The sequence below is a fragment of the Saimiri boliviensis genome, chromosome 2 (assembly GCF_048565385.1).
Source record: "Saimiri boliviensis isolate mSaiBol1 chromosome 2, mSaiBol1.pri, whole genome shotgun sequence".
In the NCBI taxonomy this organism is placed as follows: Eukaryota; Metazoa; Chordata; class Mammalia; order Primates; family Cebidae; genus Saimiri; species Saimiri boliviensis.
In genome coordinates this window covers 2633236-2653603 of record NC_133450.1, presented here as the reverse complement: position 1 = coordinate 2653603, position 20368 = coordinate 2633236, and the positions used below count along the sequence as shown (strand labels likewise).

The 20368-nt window shown below is 39.2% G+C and overlaps 1 protein-coding gene across 1 annotated transcript in view; it reads right to left on the bottom strand.

The window, feature by feature from the left end:
• ETFA (electron transfer flavoprotein subunit alpha) overlaps positions 1–20368 on the bottom strand; it is an 84775-nt gene that overhangs the window by 9173 nt on the left and 55234 nt on the right. The window contains exon 10 of the mRNA XM_010330842.3: positions 3761–3826. Coding sequence (XP_010329144.2) covers positions 3761–3826 — 66 coding nt within the window. The remainder of the gene's footprint in view (positions 1–3760; positions 3827–20368) is intronic.

Here is a 20368-nt window from a genome sequence, read left to right as displayed (position 1 = left end):
AATTTGACTCTAATGTGGTATTATTTTAATAGACTGTGGACTAAAATAATTCAAATCTCTAGAATTAAAATTAAGTTTCTACCTGTCTGGTACTGTATGTTGTGAAGACAGCTGGTATTAAAAAATACATTAAGTATTTTGATGTTGTCTGACTTAAAACACAGGCTGCATGATATCCAACATCCGTGTATTTCCTATAGAGGAGTTCCTCAGAGAGATGGGCAGAATATGCCACAATGTCTAAGATAGGAACACAGTATAGACCAGGTAACTGCTAATTCAGAGAAACATGCTACACACATTAAGACCCATGGTCAGAGACCATAAGCAAGTTTCAAACAGAAGCCTTAAATCCAAAGGCACGAACCAACATTCTGAATTACGGGTGTTGATTTGCATTGATGTGTTTCTCTTTTGGGAATGTGTAACCTGCTTGACGGCGATAAGCAGAGATTTATTTAGTTACTAATGGTAAATTTTTCTCCTAGAGGCCACCTCGTCAGACATCTGAGAGTTTAATCATCCGAAAGCTTTTTCTTTTCATTGTACTATATAACAATTATTATTATTATCACTTTGAGACAGGGTCTCATTCTGTTGCTCAGGCTAGAGTGCAGTGGTACAATCATAGCTCACTGCAGCCTCAATCTCCTGGGCTCAAGTGATCCACCTCAACCTCCTGAGTAGCTAGGACCACAGGGGTGTACCACCATGCTCAGATAATTTTTTATTTTTTGGAGAGATGGGGTTCTCATTATGTTGCCTAGGCCAGTCTCCAACTCCTGGGCTCAAGTGATCTTCCTGCCTTGGCCTCCCAAAGTACTGGGATTAGTGAGCCACCATGCCTGCCTTAATATAACTGTGAGCAAGGAACCACTACAATATTTAAGAAAAAAAATCACTTTGGGAGGCTGGGGCTGGTGGATCACAAGGTCAGGGGTTCAAGACCAGTTGGGCCAACATGGTGATACCCCATCTCTGCTAAAAAATACAACAATTAGCTGGGCATGGTGGCTCGTGCCTGTAATCTCAGCTACTTGGGAGGCTGAGGTAGGAAAACTGCTTGAATTGGGACACGGGAGGCAGAGGTTGCAGTGAGCTGAGATAGCGCCATTGCACTCCAGCCTGGGCTATGAGGTGAGAATCCATTTCAAAAAAAAAAAGAAAAGAAAAGAAGAAATGGGCTGGTTATTGTTCTTTAGATTATTAAAATACTATTGCTAAATAATCAATTATAATGAACTGTGATAAAGTCTTGCTTGTATCCGAGAGCTCTCTCAATAGCTCCTCACAAGCTCATGTTCTTCCTCCTTACAAAGCTTTGAAATGCAGATTGTATTCAACCATTTTTTTTTTTTTGAGATGGAGTCTCACTCTGTCACCCAGGCTAGAGAGCAGCGGGGCGATCTCAGCTCACTGAAACCTCTGCCTCCTGGGTCCGAGAGATTCTCCTGCCTCAGCCTCCCAAGCAGCTGGGATTACAGGTGCCCACCACCGCACCCAGCTATTTTTTGTATTTTTAGTAGAGATGGAGTTTCGTAATGTTGGCCAGGCTGGGCTCAAACTCCTGACCTCAGGTGATTCGCCCACCCCAGCCTCCCAAAGTGCTGGGATTACAGGCATGAGCCAATGAATACAGCCTCAACCATATATTAGTTCAGAAAGGCTGGGCTCGGTGGCTCACGCCTGTAAACCCAGCACTTCGGAAGGCCAAGGAGAGCAGATCACAAGGTCAGGAGTTCAAGACCAGCCTGGACAACATGGTGAAACCCTGTAGCTACTAAAATACAAAAAATTAGCCAGGTGTTGTGATGCGTGCCTGTAGTCCCAGCTACTCGGGAGGCTGAGGCAGGAGAATCAGCTGAATCCAGGATGGCGGATGTTGTAGTGAGCTGAGATTGCGCCACTGAATTCCAGCCTGGGTGACTGCAAGACTCAGTCTCAGAAAAAGAAAAAGAAGTTCAAAAAGTGCTTTCATTACATTGATTCATTTAACAATCAAATCTTGAACTCTTTCAACTAAACCAGGATTCTAATTAAAATTTCAGCTTGTAGGCAATGCAACTGTCAGATTTAAGCCATTCTAATACCCCGTGTTAGAACGTAACCAATACGACTAAAGATTGTCTCCTACGCAGGCAGTGGGGCTATGACAACACAAGACGACACAGACAAGGGGACTAGACAGGGACAACAAGGGCTATGTCTTTTTCATTTAAGCATTTCCAGCTTCTAGTACAAGGAACAGTCTTAATACATATTTGTTGACTAGATGGAGATAAAAAGTCTTGGCTGACCCCCAGCATCGGTCTCCTTACTTCAACTGCTCCCTATTTGCTGTGATATACACTAGCCAGTGCCTCTCCCACAATCCGGCCCTGTTGGCATGGGGTGAGAATTTTCACTGCTATCTTCTTGACAGGCAGAATCCTTTATTTTACAGAAGCAGAATTCTAGCTATGTCTGAAATGGTCTGAAGGCTGCTGGTGTTGGGGTTTCTTTCTTTCTTTTTTTTTTTTTCTTAATGTAACAATCACATTTTCCCATTGGCATGCTGTCTTCATAGCTCAGTAAAGAAACCTACCATCCAACTGTAAAATCTGACTGGTTTTGGGCCAGTTCATTTAGAAGCTACAAGTTAAGCCTGTTAAAAGTTTTATTATCTTTTATATCAACCTTCCATCTGAATGGATAAATGCAGGAGTGTCAGAGACATCTCTGACTTCATGAAAGATAAGTTCATAATTCAAACCATACATTATTATGCATGAATTAAAGTGTCATATTCTGAAATATATGTTCAGAGTCATTACACAGGACTTCCACAGTAGTCCAAGTAGCAAGTTAAAATCAAGTGTTTCCTTCCTTTACTTACTATGCTTTTGAGAATTCCTGATATATTAAGATGGCCTGATGCTCCAACCCAAAATGTGTTGGTTATGCTTTGATAACAACCCAAAAAGAGGGGCCCTGCTGACATATGGGACTGCAACAGTTAGAGGGACCGGCAGACAGAGAATCAGGGACCAAAACGTCAAAGTCAGATGTTCAGAACCTCATCAACCTGTTTAACCCTCATATTTTCTATCCATAGATGTCAAGACGAAGGGCACCTCAGTGATCATCATTCAATACCCACATTTGGTAGACAAAGAAACCGAGTTTGCAGACAGCACGCATCATGCATTCAGTTAGCAGTGGAGCTACAACTCAGGTCCGGGCCTCTCTCCATGACATAGCACTGCCTCTGTCACCAATAATACATCTTAGGGCAGTGAACAGTAGCTTGTATTTCTTTTGGTTCCCAGATGTACATTAGTGTGAATGGTTTGACTACATCCACTATAACTACATGGAAACATACAGGGTAGGCCAAATCTTTTTTTTCTTTTTCTTTTTCTTTTTTTTTTTTTTTTTTGAGACGGAGTTTCGCTCTTGTTACCCAGGCTGGAGTGCAATGGCGCGATCTCGGCTCACCGCAACCTCCGCCTCCTGGGTTCAGGCAATTCTCCTGCCTCAGCCTCCCGAGTAGCTGGGATTACAGGCACGCGCCACCATGCCCAGCTAATTTTTTGTATTTTTAGTAGAGGCGGGGTTTCACCATGTTGACCAGGATGGTCGCGATCTCTTGACCTCGTGATCCACCCGCCTCAGCCTCCCAAAGTGCTGGGATTACAGGCTTGAGCCACCGCGCCCGGCCGGTAAGCCAAATCTTAAAATGAGGAAGCTTTTTCTTTTAGCATCACTGATGTACAATTACCTTGCTGTCTTTCATCCCAGCTAAATGCTGGATGGCTCCAGATATTCCAACAGCAATGTAAAGTTCCTAAAATAAAAGAGGCCACATTATTAATATGTATTTATATTATGTAATATTTTCCAAAGTGTTTGCTATAAGCAATTTAAGTCTTAGGCAAAAGATAATGTTAAATAAAATAGAGGCAACACGTATTGCTTAAATTATGCTTTCCTTTTTCTGTGATCTCCTTAACCCGCAGTTCTCTTTTTTCTATGAATTCCTGTAGCAGTGGTGATAATCATAAATATGTGGATAATGAGGATTACTGAACATTTACTATGTACCAGACACAGTGTTAAGCATTTTACATCAAGTGTCTCAATCTCACAACTACCTGTGAGGTAGCACTTTTCATCTGTGGCACTCACTTGAAAATCACTGCACAACTCATACCTGCTGTACATATCCATTAACAATTAACAACATACACTGTATATTAACATATCAACACATATCCTCAAATATATTAAAATAAATTCTGACTTAGTTGTTTGGCTTAGTTGTTTGCCTTATCACAAAAGGATATTCGTTAAAATGGTAATTAGGATATACTTACCAAACTTCGTATTTAGAAAAACAAGAAATACAAATCTGTGTCAAGAGATTTCACACATACACACACACGCACGCACGCACACACACTCTCTCTCTCTCTCTGAAACAAAAATAAACTTCTCAAAGGCATGGGCTGAACCTTTGTTTCCAGAGCCTAACAATAAAAGGCCTCCATACTACGGGTTTTTTGGTAAATGTTGATGATGATATGTGCCCCTCTTCCTGCTCCCTACCCTCAATAACTACAAAGGGACTGATGACTGACACTGTTCTGTCTCCTTATCTAAAATTTTCAAACATGGGTACCATGTGTGAAAAAAAAAAAACAAAACTCACTTCCATTAAGAAAAACTAATTTAATAAATGCTTAAGTAGAAGAGCTTACCTGCTTCATTCTGTTTAGCAGGTATAATTAAAGCTTCAACTGAAAACCCTTTCCCACACAAAAACTGAACAAACAAGTCCTGGCCTGGGCAGGAGATATAACCACCATGTAAGCAGACTGACGCTAAGGTTTTGTCACAACTGAAAGTAAAGTCTCTCCTCGATATGAATAGTATGTGGAAGGCACTGAAGGTGGTTCTGTTACACTTTTATTACAGGGCAGATAATTCAAAAGCCAATGACAGTGTCAAGGTGGTCCCACCTTGTTTTCTGCACTGCTTACGATCTCATTTAACAACCCCTCAATCCAAAATAAAAGAGCATTTCAACTAGAATCTGGAAATAATGTTACTGCCTCCTAATGTTATGGTTTTTTCACAGCACTTAAGTGTATATGGCCACATACAAGTCAGTTCACCTCTCGGGGTCTCATTTTTTCCAACTGTAGACAGGTACAGCCCCAACACTGGTGCTTGTGAAGAAGGCTCCCCAGGATACTCTAATGTGCAGGCAGAGCTGGAGAACCGCTAACAACAGGCTGCTCTTTGGCAGCCGGAATCTTGAAACTGTCCAGCCCACTGCAGGACTCCCTATGCCTGGTCTTTACATGCATAAAGTGTCCAACTGCTCCCAGAGCAGCACCAGGTAACCTGAAAGAGGAAACAATCTAGTCCCCAAAGTGAGTTAATCACCTAAAAAGAAGACAAGCTTGTTTTCTCATTCAACTTGTTCCACAGTTATCAAAAGCCTGAAGACAAGAACAATTTGGCGTGATAAGACTGTATCTTAGGGTGGGGAGGAATACGCAGAAGCTATGGATGAGGACAAAAAGCAACTGCATGTTCTGTGATTCTGCCTTGAATGTCTCTAGTGTGTCAATTGTGACCCTACATGGTCGGACAATGTAGTAAGGCCCTGACATCACACATCAGACGTGGACGCTCACATAAGTGGTAAACTGCTTTCACTACTTTCTATTTAAGATCTACAACAAGTAATTCAACACACACACACACATATTTTGAGACAGAGTCTCACTCTGTCACCCAGGCTGGAATACAATGGTGTGATCTCGGCTCACTACAACCTCCGCCTCCGAGATTCAAGCAATTCTCCCACCTCAGCCTCCCAAGTAGCTGGGACTACAGGCATGTGCCACCACACCCAATTTTTGTATTTTTAGTAGTGGTGGGGTTTCACTATGTTGGCCAGGCTAGTCTCAAACTCCTGACCTCGCGATCTGCCCACCTTGGCCTCCCAAAGTGCTGGGATTACAGGCATGAGCCACCAGGCCCAGACTTCAATAGGTAATTTTAAGGTGACCTCAGTGTATTCTGACTAGCATTTCATTCATAAAAGGACATTTGTTAAATTGTTAATCAAAATATACTAACATTCATATTCAGGAAAACCAGGCAAACAAATTCTAACATTAAGATTTTTAAAGCAAGCTATTTAGGTAGACACCACTCTTCTAGGTGTATTCTCAAAGCAAGCACTGGAAAAGACCAATAGATCTGTAAATGGGTCTTCCGTCATACATGCCTACAGTAAAATTCAAGTCTTAAAAGCTCCCTGTGCATTATAAAATGCATGCTGATTCAATCTGGCAGTGAGCATAAACATAATATAAATGAAAATTACTTTAAGCCCCACGTCCCCAAACATGAATTCCATATATGTCACTAAGAAAATAAGAGATTCTAGGCCAAAACAAGCCAACGGTAGGTGCTCCAGGGCCATTTCTACCTTTCTGATCACCATAAATGGTACAAATGGATCCACACGACCAACAGGACTTTTTATTTTACTGTCTTGCAAACATGGTTGTCTGAATAAATATAAAAGCATTGAGACAATAACCCAGAACAAGTCCATGGGTTTTGGCTGCTGCTCCGAGGCTTGGATAGCTTTGTCAGGCAGGAAGAGAGGCTTTTTCCTCCTTTTTAAAAAACATGTACAGGCAATTAGGCTAATATCTTAGTCTAATTCCTCATGGTTCAGAAAGCATATTTGTATTTCAAGAATAATAATTAGTATATACAAAACTCTCTACAGACGCTGATTTATGGAGCACTTCAGATACCGCTTCACAACACAACAAGACAATCCCAGCCCTGAGGTACTTTCCTTCTAAATCAGATAGTAAGATAATTTGGAGAGAAAGTGAGAGATGCTGCAGGGGAGTACCACAATTAAGGGCTCAAAACAAGGTGTGGCAGGGGCGGTGGGGATTAAAGGAATGAACAGATACAGAAAGGAGGGATAGTCCTAGAGACAGTCTTCCCGGCTTTAGAATCTAGAAGGTGAGAATTTAGAAGAGAATGAATCAACCCAGGTGGCTGGTAGCCGTCTGGGCTGATCACTCTAAGATGCAAGAACAGGGACTGTGGGAAGAAGTGAAGCCGGAGGATGGGAAGAGGACCAGAGCTTGTCGTGAAACACAGGACAAAGGACAGCACTTAACCTCAACACAAACAAGGACTGGCAGAAAAAAGCACAAACACCTCTTCCTTTGCCAAAACCTAAAAGAGACTATAGCTATAGACTCATTCAAAGAACTCAGGGGCTGAGGTCTAGACTATAGTTACAGTGGGCTGAGATAGAAACAGCAGCAGGGCTGAGAAACTGCTGCATCTGATAACAGTTTAACAGGTTTACCATGTCACTGTGCTGAAGATTCTAGGGCCTAGCAGGCGTCCCCAAACTACGGCCCGGCCCGGCCCGCGGGCCGCATGCGGCCCCCTGAGGCCATTTATCTGGCCCCCGCCGCCGCACTTCAGGAAGGGGCACCTCTTTCATTGGTGGTCAGTGAGAGGAGCACAGCATGTGGCAGCCCTCCAACGGTCTGAGGGACAGTGAACTGGCCCCCTGTGTAAAAAGTTTGGGGATGCCTGTCCTAGGCTCTGTAGCCTCATTGCCTCCATTCAAATTCCATCTCTGCCACCTGATAGATGCATGACCACGGGCCATTTATGTAACCTCTCTATGCCTCAGTTTGCTCATCCAAAACACTGGGATTATAAGAACTCCTACTTCACAGGGTTACTGCTGAGGCTTCAGTTCTTAGCATAGTATCCTTAGCATAGTCCTTAGCATAAGACACATTGATGTGTGCCACTCATGAGTTGAGGTCTGTTCAAATACTGATTCCCTCAGCCCACCAGGTGGCCATGTGGGCTCCTAGGGTAGTCTCAGGACTGCCATATACAGCTGAGCAGGCTGCATACTGAATAACTCTGGAGGAGGGCTCACTCCTAACAGTCACTATAGCCCTGCATTTTTATTACAATAACTTTCCAACAGATGGCAGTAAAGTAACTCAAGGACAGAAGTACGTTATAATTTGTACAAAAGAGTTGTGTGGACTATAAGAACTGGGTGGTGAGAATCCCCTGTGGTACAAATATTGTAACTGTCTAAGTGTACCATAACAGGAAAGAGTTTAACAGCACTGGGTAACTGATTTTACTGTTGTTGTTCTTACTGCACCTTACAGGTAATATAAAGATGACTAATTCTCTGAGCCCTGTCCTCAAGAAGCTCACAGTCTAACAATTACAGGCTATGGCAAGGTCACAAAAATCTGTAATCCAATAAAGGAAAGAGCTACAGTCTCTCATCAATCCCTCACTTCTTACCTGCCACTGAGAAGTGGAAAAGCCATCATGAGCAGAAAGCACATTCGGGACAGCATCTTCACCCTCTGCCTAACAGGGGCCTACTTTTGCAATCTATCCCCATCTGTTCCTACTCCCTTAGTCCTTTAGACAAAACAAGCTTTTAAAGCAGGTTTTAATGGTCTTGGCTTAATGATAAAACTGCATGTCTGAGAATTAGAGGGATGACTGGAATTAAATCTTCAGACTTTTACAGTCATCTAACTAACCTATGAATTCAACATGGTTAGTGTTCTCTGGTGGATGATTAGGTTTTTGGCCGCTTTCTTCAGAAAGTAAGTATATACTAACATCACTCCTGCTTTACCCAAAACTTGTGCCCGAATTCTAAGATGTATCATCTGAGCTTTGCTTTTCCAGAATTTAGTGTAGAAGCTGAGGGAAAACCATCTTCTGCTGCACATTGCATTTTTGCTCATCACCGTGAAGCCCCAAATGGAGTTATTCAATGTATCTATATTCATATATCTTGTAAGCCATATACTTAATTTTAAATTTTCTAGTGGCCACATTAAGGTAAAAAGAAACCGGTAAAATTAATTTTAATAATGTAATCTTAGGTCAGACTAACTACATTTCAAGTATCCAGCAATCACTTGTGGCTTAGCGGTTATCATACCGGGCAGCACAATCCAAAATAATCATAGAACAAACTAAGCCTTCTTGTAAACTCCAGTAGAGTGCTGTGGACCCTGGTCTGACAACAGATCTAAAGATAGAATGGAGTTGTCTTATGTGTTTGTGTTGCTTCTACTGGCTCAGAACGAGATCCTTCACAGGTTCTTTTATACTCAGTGAGAGCGTGAACCAAAAAGGCAAGTGTGCAGTGTGGCAGAGCTGAAGACTTAGCACTAGAGGCATCAAGATTAAACAAGAGCGTAACCAATCTAGAGACTCACAAATAGATGACAAAAATCTATCAAATTTCAGGTAGTGTGGCCCATTATAGGAAAACCAAAAGCAGATGAAAACTACTGGTTTAACATGGCGAGTTGATGCTCTGAAAAAGCAACTCTCTATCAAATTTTGTTCCTCAGTAACTTACATTTCTTAAAACTCTAGATGGACCTGAAGAATGTTTCCTCAAAAACGCACAGTTCTAAAAAAAAAACTTAAGAAGTACCTAAAGTATGTGAATCAAAAAAATTAAAATTTAAATTTTAAAATACATGGAACAAAACAACAAAAAAGGGAGAGTATAGCAGAACATGTGGGATGCAGCTGGAATGATATTTAAAAAGATTTTATTTATTTTATTTATTTATTTTGAGATGGAGTGTCACTCTGCTGCCCAGGCTGGAGTGCAGTGGCATAATCCTGGCTCAGTGCAACCTCCACCTCCTGGGTTCAAGAGATTCTTATGCCTGAACCTCCCGAGAAGCTGGGATTACAGGAACACGCCATCTTGCCCAGCTAATTTTTGTATTTTTAGTAGAGATGGGGTTTTGCCATGTTGGCCAGGTTGCTCTCAAACTCCTGATCTCAGGCAATCTGCCTGCCCTGGCCTCCCAAAGTGCTAGAATTACCATGCCTGGCCAATACGTAGAAAGATTTATAACCTCAAATGCATATCAGAAAACAAGAATGTTAGAAAATTAGTAAGCTGAGATCTCAATTCAACAAAGTTGAAAATGAGCAAGTAAAAGAAACCACTACATTTATTCAGTCACTGTTACAGTTATTAAGAGCTGGGTTCAGATCATGACTCTCCCATTGGCCAATCTGCATTCTTGAGCAAGTTATTCAGTTTCTCAAAGGCTCAATCGCTGTTATGTGTAAAATGGAGACAAATACCCGCAGCTAACAGAATTGTTGTGGTGATGAAAATAAGATGCACATGAAATACTCAAAATATTTCTGTAATGCTATCATTATTTCTAAAATCATCACCAAATCTCTAAACTAGAAGGCATTTCTAAACAGAACAAGAGACAGCCAACTGTCACAAATTTCAGTTTAAAATGGTAACTATTACTATCTGTTTATCTCTAGTCAAGGAAAGTTGTTACTACCTTGATACAATTTTTCCAGGGGAGTGTATTGGGAAAACTTTTCTTTGAAAACTGTTAAGTTTCTTCTTTGCATTTAGTACTGACTATAAAGTTGGAGTTTCTGCCCAATTTCCTAGCCAGTGCTTGCCGAGAAGTTGGGGTGATTTCTTTACAGATTTCTAACACAATCTTTGTGTAAAGATACATATCCCAGATGCAGGTGCTAAGACATATCAAGTTGATCATATAAACTTGATTATGCACTCACATAATTTTGATATAAACTCATAAATTCACATTTTTCTGGAATTGGAACAGTATTCTGCCTGCAGCAACTTCAGATCTGCTTTACTTTAAACAAAGTAGAATGAAGAAACTTAAACATTTACTTTTTGTTTATATGAAATATGAATATGAGTGGGGTGGTTAAATCTAGAGCATTCAGAGCAGAAAAACCATGCCAATATTGTTTCCGCTCTTAAAAAACCATGTTTTAAAACTTCTTTTCTGCCAAAAGTGTTCCTTTCTAGATAGAGGTAGGGAAGGAATATGAAAAATTAAATTTCTTTAAAGAAAAACATTTAAACATATCATGTAAGTGGTTCTATCTAGAGTTCAGAGATCCAATGTTATGTGCTCAAAAACAATACCCCTAAGATTGCCTCAGCAAAACAAGAGTTTTACAGAATGGCAAGTGCTTTCTCAACCTTCTTTTCTCAATAGACTACACAGGCGTAACCTTAAACAGCAACTGTTATAGCTAAAACGTAATATACATATACAGGACAAATGCCAGGTTAGGAGTTAAATGAGTTTATCACAGCAAATAATGAATGTGTCTTTGGGAAGCAGATTAACTGAACTATATTTTCTAATTACTGCAAGCCTCCTGTGCATTAATATTGCCATATTTCATCCTGCTGCTCATTTAAAAGGCCAAACTATTTCCTTTGTTTGCCAAATTCTGTTTAAGTCTCTGCTCTTTTTGGAAGAGGCCCCAAAACTGAAAGCACAACTATCTGTGGCTCTTTTCTTAAACAGCTTTCTGCCTGTATTATGAAATTCTCACGCAGGATTCGGGCTAAACTGAGTTTCACATGAAGGGAAGATTTCAGCCACACTGTTGGTTTGAAGCTGAAATTATGTCTCATTCATCAGATGGGACATGCCCCTGTACTAAGATTAGCTCCTGTTTTATTAGAATTCAAGCCAGCACACCACTCATGACAGTTACATGTACTATGCTATGCCAGTAACTATGCTGTACTTCATATACATGACCTCACTTAACTATGACAACTCTACATGGTGGAAATGACTCCTATTTTATAGAAGAGAAAGCAGAGGCTCAGGCAGGCTTGCTGAGTTGTGCACAGTTCTACACACCTAGTGAAAGGCAGGCTCTCCCTCCCCAGCTTTACTGGGGTATATTTGACACATGAAAATTATATATAAGGTATACAGTGTGATGTTTTGATATACGTAGACATTGTGAAATAATTACCACAATGAGGCTAATTAACATATCTATCACATCACACAGTTGCCGTTTTTTTGTGGTGATTTACTCTCTTAGTAAATCTTAAGTATGTAATCCAGTATTATTAACTATAGTCACCATTCTGTACCATAGATCCCCAGAATTTATTCATCCAGCATAACTGGAATTTTGTCTCCTTTGACCACCATTTCCTCATCTCCCCCTGGCAGCCACCATTCTACTCTCAAAAGGCTTCTGAACCTAGGTTGATTCTAAATTCAGCACTTTTTCCATACCACGTAAGACTCAATATTGTTACTGTTCTAGTACTATGTTTTAGTTGAAATATACTCCACAAAGTATATTTATCTTAGAGAAAGATCCTTCAAACAAGATGAGATCTGGTAAAGAGCCAACTGAAGTTTGTATATATTTAAAAAAAAAAAAAAAAGTATTGTCTCTTTTAGCTAACATTGGCTTTTACTCCATGTTGCTAGAAGTATCAGTTTGTACATTAGCTCTGGGTTTCCCTATCATGAATAACGACAAGCTACACTGTTGAGATTTACTGCTCTATCAACCACTTGCACGTCGATGATAAAGCCTCTAGTGCACCCACCACACACACGGGCCGGCTGAAAGCCCTTGTGTGCCCCTGACTCACAAAAGAGGCAAGGCTCAGAAATCACTTGTTGCTGTTGTTGTTCTTTCTTGCTTTTAATTTATGTGACCTGTACTGAAAACTAATACTTTTTGGCTACAGATTCTGACCTGGCTTTCAATGAAGTCAATATTTGGTTCCAAATAACTGTTAAAGGGAAATGTCTAGAGGCAAAGCCAGAAAATGCATTTGGAAGAAAAGCAGGGGCCTAACATAGCCTCTGAAGATTGTTCACATGAATGGACATTCCACGGCTCAGTAAATGGACTTGGTTCTTTTTAGTCAGGAAATATGTAGTCAAAGATTCTCTGAAATCTTAAATTCAAATTCATTCTTAGATATAAGCTCCTTCATATTCTTTAACCAGCCCACCTCTTCTCCCGAGAGGTACAGGGAAAACCAAGTAATGTCTTCTTCACATCTAGCCTAGTTATAATACGTCCAAAGCAGACGGGATGTATATCACTGGCATACACTTCATCATGTGCCTCATAGTTTTTGTTTAAAATGTAAATTTAATAACTCAGTTGCTCAACTACAAAATTAAAAGAATTTTTTAAAAACAAGGATATTAACTACTCAAAAATTTAAATGTAAACCAGAAAAAAAGTGAAATTTCAACCCTTGGCCTTTCAGTAATTTTTTTAATTGCAGATTGCAATTATGCGAGATGTACAGGATCTGAAACAAGTTTTTTCTTAAGAGAATATTTTCACATTAAAATAATTTTAGCTGTGTTCAGTGGCTCAAGCCTATAATCCCAACTACTTGGGAAGCTGAGACAGGAGGATTTCCTGAGCCCAAGAATTTGAGGCTGCAGTGAACTACAGTCATGCTGCCATACTCCAACCTGAGCAACAGAACAAGACGCCATTTCTAAAAATATTAACAATATAATTTTGATATTTAACTATTTTATAATTAAATGCTTTGCATTTACCTGATTTGTTTTTATTCTAGTGCACAGATTTTCCATTATAGAAAAATATACTTTAAGTGTACCTACAATTATGAAAAACCAAGTATATAATTACATACTTAGCTAAAATTATTCAGTTAATTTACATTGAAATATTTGTATATATGACATCAAAATACTTGACTATGTAATGAAGTCTATTACAAGGCTTTGCATTTTAACAGGTCAAATAAAAACTTTATTTGAAGGCTGAGTGCAGTGGCTCATGCCTGTAGTCCTAGCATTTTTGGAGGTCAAGGTGGGAGGATGGCTTGAGGCCAGGAGTTTGAGACCAGCCTAGGAAACACAGCAAGACCCCGTCCACAAAAAATAAAAAACAAAATTAGCTGGGCCTGGTGGGACACACCTGTGATCCCAGTTACTTGGGAGGCTGAAGCAGGAGGATCACTTGAACCAAGGAGGCTGAGGCTGCAGTGAGCTATAATGGCACCACTGCACTCCAGCCTGGGTAACAGAGTGAGACCCTATCTCAAAAAGAAAAAAGGTTTATTTGACTACCAAAATTTTTTACCGGTAAAGCTCTTTAATTGATTTAAGTCAAAGCATGCTAAATTATACATTTCTATGTAGAATTTTGGAGCTGTAAGGAACCGTTGAAATTATCTATGCAATCTTTTTATTTCATCAATGATAGAAAAGGCCCCGGGAGACAGAGCTGCCGCTAGAACCTAGGTCTCCTGACTTCCAAGTAGCATTCTTCCCACTCACCAAACCGTCTCTTTTCCCAATCACTAAGAGCTAGGCCGTCGCTTACCCATAGCCTTTCTTGACATTTAATCATAACTTCTATGTCAAGAAGTTTGCAAGAGCTACAAAGCAACCAGAGGAAACCAATTTGAAGGTTCGTCAAAAAGTTATACGTAGAACTACCGTATGTCTCAGCAACTCTAATCCTAAGTATATATTCAAAAGAACTAACAACAGGGATTCAAACAGATACCCGTATGTGAATGTTCAGAGAAGCATTACTCACAGTAGCTAAAAGGTGAAATAAAACAATCTAAGCGTCCATCACAGATGACTGAATAAGCAAAATGTTTACAGAGAACTGGAACATAAAAAGGAATTAAGTTCTCATACATGGTACAATATGATGAAATGTGACAACATGCCAAATTTTAAAAAGCCATCACAAAAGGACAAATATTGTTTGATTCCACTTTGTGAAATATCTAGAGTAGGAAAATTCATAGAGACAGAAATACATTAGCAATTACAAGGTGCTGAGGTAGAATATAATGAGGAGTTATTGCTTAATGGGTATGGAATTTCCATTTGGGGTGATGAAAACTTTCAGAACTAGAGTAGCGATGGTTGCACATTGTGAATGTGATTAAAGTAATTAAATTGTGCACTTAAAAATCATTAAAACAACTGGGCATGGTGGTTCACATTTGCAATCCCAGCACTTTGGGAGGCCGAAGTGGGGGAATCACTTCAGGCCAAGAGTTCGAGACCAGCCTGGCCAACATGGTGAAACACTGTTTCTACTGAAAATTCAAAAATTAGCCAGGCATGGTGGCACATGCCTGTAGTCCCAGCTACTCAGGAAGCTGAGGCAGAAGAATTGCTTGAAAGCAGGTGGTGGGGTTGCAGTGAGCCAAGATGGCACCACTGCACTCCAGCCCAGGCAGCAGAGCCACAGTCTATCACACACACAAAAAAGGAAAAAAAATTGTTAAAACAGCCACTTTTATATTTTACCACAGTAAAAAGTCACTAGAAACCTTGACAGAAACCATCACAGAATTTTCCATCTTCAAAAACTTAATTCTAGAATTTTGTGGTAACTACAAAAAATTATTAACATACATTAAAAAAAAAAAAACAGGTACAGGATTTATAGAAATCCACTGTACTATCTTCAAAATTTTTCTTTAAATCCAGACCAGGCACAGTGGCTCACGCTGGTAATCCCAGCACTTTGCGAGGCTTAGGAGGGCAGATCACATGAGGTCAGGAGTTCGAGACAGCCTGGCCAACATGACAAAACCCTGTCTCTACTAAAAATAAAAACATTAGCTGGGCATGGTGGCAGGCACCTATAATTCCAGCTACTAGGCAGGAGAATTGCTTGAACCCAGGAGGCGGAGGTTGCAGTGAGCTGAGATCGTCCCATTGCACTCCAGCCTGGGCAACAGGGCAAGACTCTGACTCAAAAAAAAAAAAAAAAATTTTCTTGATATCCAAAATTGTTCTCAAAATATTTATTTAAGAGAAAGCTATTTGAGTTGTGAAGTTCAGACCAAAGACTTATGAAAAACTCCTTGAAGCGTCTTATACAATCTTAAGAATTGGAATAGAGCTAATAATATGGAAAAAAGTAATACCAGTTAAAAATAAATAAATTTACTATGCAACCTAACTCAGATACTCTAAAATAATCTCACTTTAAAAAAGTGAAGTTTACCCTCCTGCCCCAAATACTATTTCCCAAATTTCCTTTCAGACTAAGTTTGGTTAATATTAACACATAGTTAAACGATGTTATTAAACTCTTCTCTACACCTTAGTACTTGTATCTTTGGCCTTGAAGTGAACACAGCACCGAATTACATACCCTAAATGACCAATTATCCACTGAATCAACATTTTCTAGTACAGTGTCTCATGCTCTTTGACATTCATGTGCCCATTTATCATACCTGAAACTATATGAGAAAACAAATTGGTTTTTATAGGAAAAAAAAAACAAAATGACACAGTTAGAGTAAGAATAGAAATTTAGAATAGTTTTCTTTCAAGTTACCACACCGACACAGCTACAACAAAGATCTGCTGTCTACTCTTATTGATTTTCATGTCGGCTGTTAAATTAGATTCACTATCTACAAGACATGTCAATTTATCATTATTGTGGCATACTTTTAAACAGTTACCATATACATGTAAAAAAGAATTCAATACTCCCTCTGAAACTTTTTTAACTTATATAATAAAATGATAATGGACAAAGAACTTCACTGATATTGGACCTCTGGAATAAATGTTTAGAGAAATCAGTCTAATAAAAATTAGCTGAGAAGACAAACCAAAGATATAATTAAACTCCCAGTTTTTGGCAATTAAGTTTTTAACTATTGTACAACCAAATAATTTACACATCCAAACCACAGTTTAGAAATTCTACAACTTCTTCTTTGTCATTTCAGGCTTCACTGCATGGCTGTGATCATCCGGGCCATGTCATTACCTTTAAGCAGCATGCTTAGGGTATTTTCTGGACTACAGGTCCATACTGCATTTCTCTTTGTCCTCTTGGGAACAGAACATCAATTGCTTTCAGCTAAATGCACTCACATATGAATATTTTAGTACAATTTAATGCTTCTATACCAACCCCAAAGGAACAGAGCATCAATTTGTGAACATAGTTCTCTTGGAGTTAAAAGCCAAGCTAGATAATGCAGTATAAAAGCAGTTGTCAATCTTCAGCTTTTTAGCAAGTTAGAAGGGCAGCCCATAAATTCAGTCCCAGCTGTATACAAATAAGTCTATAAAATTTGTTCCTACATAGACTTTCATCAACAGTGAATTTTCAAAAGAGAACCCAGAAACAAAATTTATTATCTTGGTAAATTTTTCAAAAACTCCTTATTCACCTGGTAACTTTAAACTGACTTCCAGTGACTTAGTCTCACCATTGTAAATGAACAGTTGGTCTGTTAGTAAAATATACACAAAATAATCTACTCCCACTAAGAAGCTGTACTCAGTGTAAGATCACATTTCTCTGGCATTAGATAACAGATTTTTAAATAATTGAAATATGCTTATATGTTCGGTGGTTAGGAAGGTAAGATCAGCACCATCAAAAGAGCTAATAGAAGGCTATCTAGAAATAAGTATAAAATGGGAACTACCACCAAATACGCCAACCCTTAAAAGGCCATACAAACTAAATGCTAGTTGTAGAAAATATTAATGTGCTAACAAAATTCAGTAAGCGTGTCAAACATCAGGTAAAGAAATAAGAATTCAATACCTGTTCACAATTTCAAAACAAAACAAAATCTCTTCAAAAACAAGGATTTATGACAATACTGTAAAAACAGCTAACACACAGCACTTACTACATACCAGGCACATTTTTTAAGTGTTTTATAAATATTAACTCATTTTATCCTGTTCTATATATTAACCTTTAAAATCATTTAATCTTTAATATTACAATATGAAGTATGAATTATTATCACCATTATATAGTTGAGAAAACTGTGCTACAGAGAGGTTAAGTGATTAATCCAAAGCCACACAGCCAGCAAGTGGCAACACTAAGTAAGAGCTGAATCCTGGCAACCTGGCTAGAAAGCATAGATTCTTAACCATTCTATGACACTGACTATTGTAGGAAACTTTTAAAATCTGATGAAGGACGTCCACTGAAAACAGACAGCAAACAGAATACCTATGGCGAAACACTGGAAGAATTTCCTTGTGCTTCATTTCAATATTAATTCTCCCTGTTAACATAATAAAATATAGATCTGAGTTCTCTGTGCTTTGGTATCTATACAATTTTACTAACAGTGTAAATCTGCATAATGAGTTAGACCTACATTTCCAATCAGTATTTCAACTGTGGAGCTTGACAAATGAATTCTAAAACTGAAGAGAAGGGCAGGAAACCAACAGCTAAAAACATTTTGGAGAACTGGAAAGGGATATACTGCCCAACCAGATAACTTAAGTGTAGGGCAGGTGTGGTGGCTCATGCCTGCAATCCTAGCACTTTGGGAGGCTGAGATGGGAGGACTGCCTGAGCTCAGGAAGTGGGAGACTAGCCTGGGCAACATGGTGAAACCCCATCTCTAAACTACAAAAACAGACAAACAAAAAAAATCCACTGGGCGTGGTGGCAGGTGCCTGTCATCTCAGCTATGTGGGAGGCTGAGACACCAGACTTGCTTGAACCTGGGAGGCAGAGAAGGCAGTGAACTGAGACCGTGCCACTGTACTCCACCCCAGGCGACAAAGTAAAACTCTGTCTCAGGAAAAAAAAAGTTTAAGTGTACTATGGGTACAGTAATACACAACTGGCCAACGGGACAGAATGGACAGCCCAGAAATAGACCCTTGCATACATATAAAAAGGATATCTAAGAGATGATGCTGCACATCAGTGGGGAGAGAGGGAATGTGTGATAAATGGTGCTGAGGCACTTTCTTAACTATGTGGGGGAAAATGGAGTACTCATTTCACATGAAACATAAACATCAAATCAAATAGATTATAAACCAAAATGTGCAGGGCAAAATTTTAAAAACTTTTAGAAACAAACACAGGTGAATTCTCTTTACAACCCTACCTTAAGAATGATTTCTTAAACAAGACACAAAAAGTATGTATCAAAAAGGAAAAAAAAATGTTGAACCACATTAAAATTATCAAAGGGTATTATTTTTTGTAAATGGGAAAGACAGACATAAACCCAAAGAAAATGTACGCAACACACATAACCAACAAAGGATGACTATCCAGAATACATAAAGAACTTCCAAGAATCAGCCAGACCAACATGGTGAAACCCTGTCTCCACAAAAAATATGCAAAAATTAGCCAGATGCGGTGGCAGGCATCTCAGTTCCAGCTACTTGGGAGGCTGAAGTGGGAGAATTGCTTGAACTCAGGAGACGGAGGCTGCAGTGAGCCAGGATCACACCACTGGACTCCAACCTGGGCAACAGAGTGAGACCCTGTCTCAAAAAAAGAAAAAAAGAAAGGAAAAGAAAAAAAAGAACTTCCAAGAATCAATAAGAAAAAGATAATTCGGCCGGGCACGGTGGCTCAAGCCTGTAATCCCAGCACTTTGGGAGGCAGAGGCGGGTGGATCACGAGGTCAAGAGATCGAGATCATCCCGGTCAACATGGTGAAACCCCGTCTATAGTAAAAATACGAAAAATTAGCTGGGCATGGTGGCGCGTGCCTGTAATCCCAGCTACTCAGGAGGCTGAGGCAGGAGAATTGCCTGAACCCAGGAGGCGGAGGTTGCAGTGAGCCGAGATCGCGCCATTGCACTCCAGCCTGGGTAATAAGAGCGAAACTCCGTCTCAAAAAAAAAAAGAAAGAAAGAAAAAGATAATTCGATAGAAAAATGAGCAAATGATATTAACATTAACTATTCAAGGGAAAAAACCATTAATGGATATGTAGCATACAAAAAGATATCTCACTAGTAATCACAGAAAAGCAGATAAAAAGCACAATGAGATTTCATGCCCATCAGGTCAGCAAAACTTTTTTTGTGTGTGCTAAAATATATATAACATGAAATTTACCATAGTAATCATTTTAAAATACATAGTTCTGGGACACTAAGTACAGTCATCTTGTCATGCAACCATCACCACCACACATCTTCAAGAACTACCATCTATCTCAAGAACTGCTAAAGTTTTTTAAAAACTGAAAATAACCAAAATTCAGAGAGGATGGGAACTGAAAATAACCAAAGTTCAGAGAGCTTTTAAAACTGCTGATAAATATAAGCTGGAATAACCACTTTGGAAAGCAGTTTGTCAAAATCTGGTAAAGCTAAAGTTTCTCCACAATTAAGCAATTTCACCCCAAGGCATATTTCTCTAGTAAAACACTAACATACAAGGAAACATTATTAATAATCTTCATGGTAACATTATTTATAAGCAAGAAATTATAGACTACTTAAATATCCGTTAATAAGAAAATAGGTAAAATGTGATAAACAGAATATCATACATAAATGAAATACAACTTTAAAAAGTGCTACCTGCATTAACATAGATGGAGCTCATAAATATAAGATGGACTGGAACAAAAAGATAAATAACACATGTAGGATATTACTATTGATAATTT